The sequence below is a fragment of the Formica exsecta genome, unplaced genomic scaffold (assembly GCF_003651465.1).
Source record: "Formica exsecta isolate Colony F162 unplaced genomic scaffold, ASM365146v1 scaffold182, whole genome shotgun sequence".
NCBI lineage: Eukaryota > Metazoa > Arthropoda > Insecta > Hymenoptera > Formicidae > Formica > Formica exsecta.
The window spans coordinates 463536-470284 of NW_021849132.1; the positions used below are offsets into that span (position 1 = coordinate 463536).

The 6749-nt window shown below is 34.1% G+C and overlaps 1 protein-coding gene across 3 annotated transcripts in view; it reads right to left on the minus strand.

Moving 5' to 3' along the window:
• Positions 1–6749, minus strand: part of LOC115233683 (protein eva-1 homolog C-like) — a 195632-nt gene that overhangs the window by 30026 nt on the left and 158857 nt on the right. For all 3 annotated transcript variants that reach the window (XM_029804241.1, XM_029804240.1, XM_029804242.1), the window contains exon 6: positions 2559–2780. In XM_029804241.1, coding sequence (XP_029660101.1) covers positions 2559–2780 — 222 coding nt within the window. The remainder of the gene's footprint in view (positions 1–2558; positions 2781–6749) is intronic.

The following is a 6749-nucleotide window of genomic DNA, read 5'->3' on the forward strand; positions in this document are numbered from 1 at the left end:
ATATACATCAAGATGTATTTCATTGTTCTATCACATATTGATATTACATTGAATATTGGTGTTACAGCCAAATACAATGAATTACCGATATGTCATATTTAATCTGCATTCGAAGCAATTTAGCATTATTTTTATCTTTGGACACGTTCTTTTGAATTCCTGTTTTAGCTGAACATTTATATAAGCAGATAAAAATATAAATTTAAAATATGAGTAATTTGAATTTTTTTTCAGGCAAATATAAAAATTTTAATGCGTGATGGAAATATGTACATATATATATTCATCAAATATATGTGTTTATATTAAATATAAAAAATAAAACGTTGAGAATTTTATATCTATATGTTTAATTTAAAAAAATATACATATTTTAATCAATGTTTCATGTATTACTTTATATTTTCTCTCTCTTTCTCTCTATTTACATTTAATTTTTTATATATTTCTCCTTGTTATATTCTAATGCATATTTTTGTACATTGCTTTTCACTTTGTAGAAACTATTGGAGTGAATAGCCAAAGGCAACAGTAAATAATTCAACGGGCCACGAAGCAAAGGTGTCAGCAAGAAGTGTTCGAGTGAATGCATATCCAATTACAAAACTGTGCCCGGTCAAGCGATCTTTGAAGCCAAACTTCCGAACCGATCGACTCACCTAATTCCGCTTGTGCTTTAATGAGTTGACTTCCCCCCGTCGACCGATGAAACGGTCGGTTTATCCCATTAGTTAGTTGGTCTTAGCGGTGAAGTTCTATGTTTAGTAGGATAATGGTATTTTACAAAGTTGGGGGGAGTGATAAAAATGAAAAAAACTCCGCTGTAATAGGGCTTTAAAATGTTCAAATGCGTCTCGAGATGCACCCGACAATAAATGTCGGGATGAATCATTCAAGTGCATTGGCCTAAATACTGAGCCGCATCACTGGCATACATGGCGGATCGAACGATGAGCTATATCACGGCAAGCTATATCACGCCGAGGTTTAAATATCGGACAAAAATAGAATGTAGGAATGAAATGCGTCAAAATGCGATGATAATAAAAGATGAAAAAATGTATTCGTTGCATTTGACGCTAATAACATTTGTTCGCCCTAAGCGAAGAACTTGGCCCATTTTAATATCGGTTTCGCGCCCTCCACACATGCGCAGAGCTGCATCATAGCTTAAATTGTAGAGCATCAGAGTAAAGAATCAAAAAATTTATATAGATACGCGCGCTGATCGAGAATGCCGCTGTTATGTTTAAAAATCTTATAATATGTTGCTTTGAAAGATATACAATTAAGAATGAAGTAAATTCTTTATGCGAAAAATGAGAACTTTTTCATTATAAATGGTAAATAATTTAATTGCAAACATATTTAATGTTATATGTACATTTAGATACTTCCAATACAATAATGGGAGTACGATTCTAAGACGAAAACTTTGCCTTGTGCATTTTTCTCACGCAACGCAATAGGAGAAGAAAAGTCGGAAAAAGGTTTCAATGCATCAATAGTCTTTTTAACTTGCTATGAAAAGAACGGAAGCGTGAAAATGGATTTTAATATATCCCTTTATACGAGATGCAGTGAAAAATTAACGCGACGGAAAACAAGAAAATCTGAAATAAAATTTCCATTCACAATTTCGATTGTCAAAGCGCCATTTAAATGTGATTTGTTGCATATTAAATAATCGTATCACTGTTCATACACAAGCACACGATTGTTTTCGGACAATACGCGGACAATAAACATTTATTTTTGCTTCGTTTTTTCATTATTTCCCCTTCCCTTTCACCTTACGGATCCATAAAAATATAATTTTTTCGTGGAAAAAAATGCGCTATGCATATCGCGATAACGTAGTTGTAGACGTAGCGAAATGTATAAATGGATCTTCCGACGCTCTCGCGTCAAGATTAATTAGTCATGGAAATAATAATTTACCTGGTCACTCGCATGTAATTACAACACAATTATGCGGTTATTTATAAATGGACAGAATTAATCAACTGCTCGGATATGCTTCGGAGCGGAGAAACTTGAAAATAGATAAATTTTCATAATCTGGACATAATAGTCAGCTCTAATCGTCTTTAATATATTTACGCGTATTACCTGAATGCAACTCCCGCTTGATAATGTCTGATGTATGGTACGCACATTGATTGGTATTTGTAAATGATGCGTATGCGAGCATGCAAAAATTCGAATCATGCGAGATACACACGTGCAAAAATTTCGTATGCTATTCACATATTTCATTTCGAGAAAGACGGGAAATAAATGGTTTACTAAAAAAAAAAAAAAAAAAAAATCTTTGAAAAAACGCCACGTAAACATTTTGCATGGAGAAAATTTAAAATTTTATATTATGTCAAAGTATACTTGGGCATTATACATTTTAGAATATATAAACCATTGTACTCTTTCTCTCTCGCTTTCATACATAATTAAAATGTTACATATACATGCTACGTGCATGTTAAAATGCATCTTCGCCACGATGTCGTGCATTTTGCTATCAAGTAACAGGATGAAACAAACCGCTAGGCAGTACTCACCGTCGTTGTTGGTCCGTGCACGAGGCGGGGACGAGCTGACGGTCGGAAGATTTCTGGAAACATTGTCCCGAGGCTGCGGCTGCGGTCCTTCGAGGTTCGGACTGGGGCTGAATTCCGTCCTAAAGTCCACTCGGTCGAAACCTTCCTCGAACTCGGGTATCAGCTCCAACTCATCTGGCTCGACCTCGCCTTCGTATTGCTCCCGTAACACCGATCTCGGAACTGGAACGGAAAAAGAGAGTTCGGAGTCTGCTGTTGTGTAATGGACTCCATCAGCGACACATCAAATATACATGGGGAAAGAAATGCCATTACGTACAAGATAGTCGATATAAGGAAAGAATCCGGAATCGACGACGACGAGCATTGAGATAAAATCATTTCCGCATCGGTATTGATTCCAGCTAAGAGCTCGCGATTGTTAAAATTCGAAACGGGATAGCGATGCATGTTTCATGAGCAAAAAATAGAATTAAAAAAAAAATCTTGCTACATTTTCCGCGCGCGTATAATTTTTTCTTTAGCGAGATACCAAGTGTTAGATTTCGTTCTTTATAAAATCATTTATTAGATTGCGAATATGCATAGATAATGTGACATCATTTCAGATGCGTTTTATCCCGATCAAGAGAAGAGAGAAAAATTTCGCATTCTATTTCACGCATACTACTTGCATTGCGTTCGTATCGACCGAAGTCCGCGCGAGTTTGTGCGGTCGCTTCAGAACCGGGTAGATAGGCAATAGAGCGCGGATAAGCGTCGATCGGATCGAAACGTAAACGTTAACGCTATGCTCGCTCGCAAATAAATCCGTTTCATGATGTGTGGGTGCGCGGTGGCTAATACCTGCCAGTAATAACGTTGCATTTGCAAGCAAGCGAGCGAGCGAGCGCGTATACGCGCTATATCGAGGCGGAATGAAATGCTACCGATCACGATATACAATCGTTATCATGCTTACTCGATACTAACCCCCCCCCCCCCTTTTTTCTTCACACCCCCGAGGCGGAATGAAATGCTACCGATCACGATATACAATCGTTATCATGCTTACTCGATACTAACCCCCCCCCCCTATTTTTCATTGCATACGCATCGCTATGCTTGCAATAAACCTTCGCGCTCCCGTTAAAAATATGCTCGTGAATCCATGGCATGAAATAGCTAGCACGGAGCAATCGCAAAATAACATATACGTGATAAAATGAAGCGACGTTCGTGTGACGTTTCGAGAAACGGCGTCGGTCGATTGGAGAAATCATGGAAAAGCAATCGTGGATTGGATGATAGCATATGATTTGTACATTCGTATAATTAAAGTACGCAGACACAACAACAGTCAATCAGTATGATAGTCTTGATAATTCTTGCGCCCCTCCCCTCCATTATTCTTGAATTCAATTCAAATCCAAATATAATATATTATAAAATCATTCCCACAATTTTTTAGATAAAAATAAAAAAAAAATATGACATATTTTTTAAGTTTTGAACTCTAACAGTTCTTAAAATAGACTTGTTGCATTAAATCTTTACAAATGGCTAATCTTACGTGTATTGCATCTATGTATACAGACGTGAATTATTTATTAATTACAAATAATAATATTTGATTTGTTTCTACCATTATCATATTATCATCTATTCTCTTAATAGATGCCGGGGCTACAAAATTTCAAGTTGATTAACACTGTTCTGAGAAAGACGTCGAATGAATTAACTTGCGATGTGTTCACCCCTCATTTTTCTTTAAAATCTTACCAGATCGCTTCAAAATAATTTCCGTCCCATTTTGTCTGAAAATTTCCGCATAGTAATCCCCGAAGCGTGTATAGCCGGCATGACTGGATTAAAGGCAAATGATGCGAGTACGTGAAGCGGGTGGCGCGCGATGTTTAGCTTGTTTACTGCAATTAATAATTGTAATTTAACACCAATTTTGCGGCAGCAGTATATGCTGTACCGGATTATATCCAGTCTTGGCGTTCGTGCGCGTAGAATAGCCATGAACACTTTAAACCGAGCGAATACATTATGACCCGCGTCCACGTATAATGGAACGGAGATAATGTGGATGGTGAAGAGAGAAAGAGAGAGAGAGAGAAAGAGAGAGAGAGAGAGGAGGAGGAGGAGAGAGAAGAGAGAAGAGAAGATACAGTTGAGATACTATAGTGCAACATTATGCGCCAAGTATCGTAGAAAAATATCATTTTCCTTACCATCGTAAGTATTAAATAAAGTATTATGTCACTAATAAAGACATTCGGGTTGAAAGCAATTTCAGAACCATGTCATGTATAAAATAAATTTTTTAAATAAAATACAGATATATCCATATATATTTTCATGTTATAAAAAAAGTAATTATACCTGTTTTTTCCCCGACTGCTACCAAACGCGGTAAATTATATATAAACATATATATATCATCTCTCTTTACAAAAATTTAAAAAAAATATTCGCAATTTAAAGAGAGGTTGATGTATATAGTATATTCAGATAAATCATATTTCATTATTCTTTTTCATTTTATTAATACTCTATTAATTAGTTAATAGCTATATATATATATATACATAATTTTCTTACGACACAAACGACAAAAAAAAATTGATACTTATATTTTATTAATAAATTTATTCTATTCTTTAAGGTTCTCTAAACTTGCTTGCATAAATTGAGTGTTTTTACCGGTATTAACCAATTAAAAAAAACTAATAAAATAAAAAAGAACAATGAAACATTATTTATTTGAATATATGTAAATTATATGCGAATATAGATCGTCTTTTGTAAATATTTTAATTTTTAAGAATGTTAAATTAAAAAATGGTACCGTATCTTTATACAAACTGTGTTGCATTATTTTTCATAATTATTTTAAAAATTATTTTGAAAAAATCTCGTCTTTAAGATTTTATCAATCCTTTCCTATGCGCAGTTTGTTTTTTAAGTTCCATTGTTAATTATACCTATTATTATAATATACCTGTTAATATACTTATTAATATACCTATTAATATATCTAATATACCTATTAATTAATTATATATGCCTCGACTTTTAGATTAATTCAATGCCTATATCATTGTTTTTCTTAATTTCTTTAGGTCCTTAATTTATATGCCGATAAATTAAAGCATCCGTATGCGCTGAGAATAGAAACACATAGTAATGACGTACACGACCAAGGTGTAGCTTACTCGCGGCAATTAATTACAGTAATTTAATACCAATTTCGCGGTACAGCTTGCCGTAAATGCGGGTTAAATTTACTTTGTGTCGGTACACCGAAGCTTTAATCTGCGTGGATATATTAGAACTTCACAAGAGCGAGAATAATGCAACAAAGGAAATATTTCGATGAGATACGCCATAGAATATTGCAGATGTGCACGTAAGTTAATATAATAATTACTTATCGCGTGATCGTCTAATTATTGTAGTAGACGGGCTTGTTTGACGGAGGTTACGATCTACTAAAGATGAAAATTATAGGTTAATTTTTATTCAAAGAAAAATGAAGAGACTTTAGTTGTTATTTCGATACCCTTCAACACGTTAGACAATATCAGGTATACCAAAATTCATTAGCGCATACCGTAGTTACTGTTTAACGCAGCTTGTTGTAATAATGCTACAATCGCCAGGTTATAGGATAAAGAACATTTAGTTATGGCTAGCAATAATAATTATGAGAACCAGCAATTTACGATGTGCAAAGCTTTTACCAGCTTTTCTCTTTTGAACGAGTATTAAGATATTATCCAGGAATTTTATCATTCCCTCCAGAAGTATCGTAATACTCGCGTATTACGATATACTGAATACAAGTTAACCGCCACAATATTTAATTTTGCTACTCGAATTTTTTAACTTTTTTTTTAAGCGATGTAAAAAAATCTACAAAAATTTTTAAACATAAATAAATGTATATATATATGTATAAACATATATATATATATCTAATTAACATTAAACAAAGGATTTTTAAAAAATAACGATTCAACTAAGAAACTAATTTATAATTTTGACTTTACGTAAAAAATTATTGAATCAATATTTAACTCTATCCGTATTATTGAAAGATCAAAATCAGAAAGTGAGGCAAGATCGCCATCGGTAATCCACATATTCCAGACATTAGTTTCAAGTACCGTTCCGTCACGACGAGATCGTGAATCACGACGC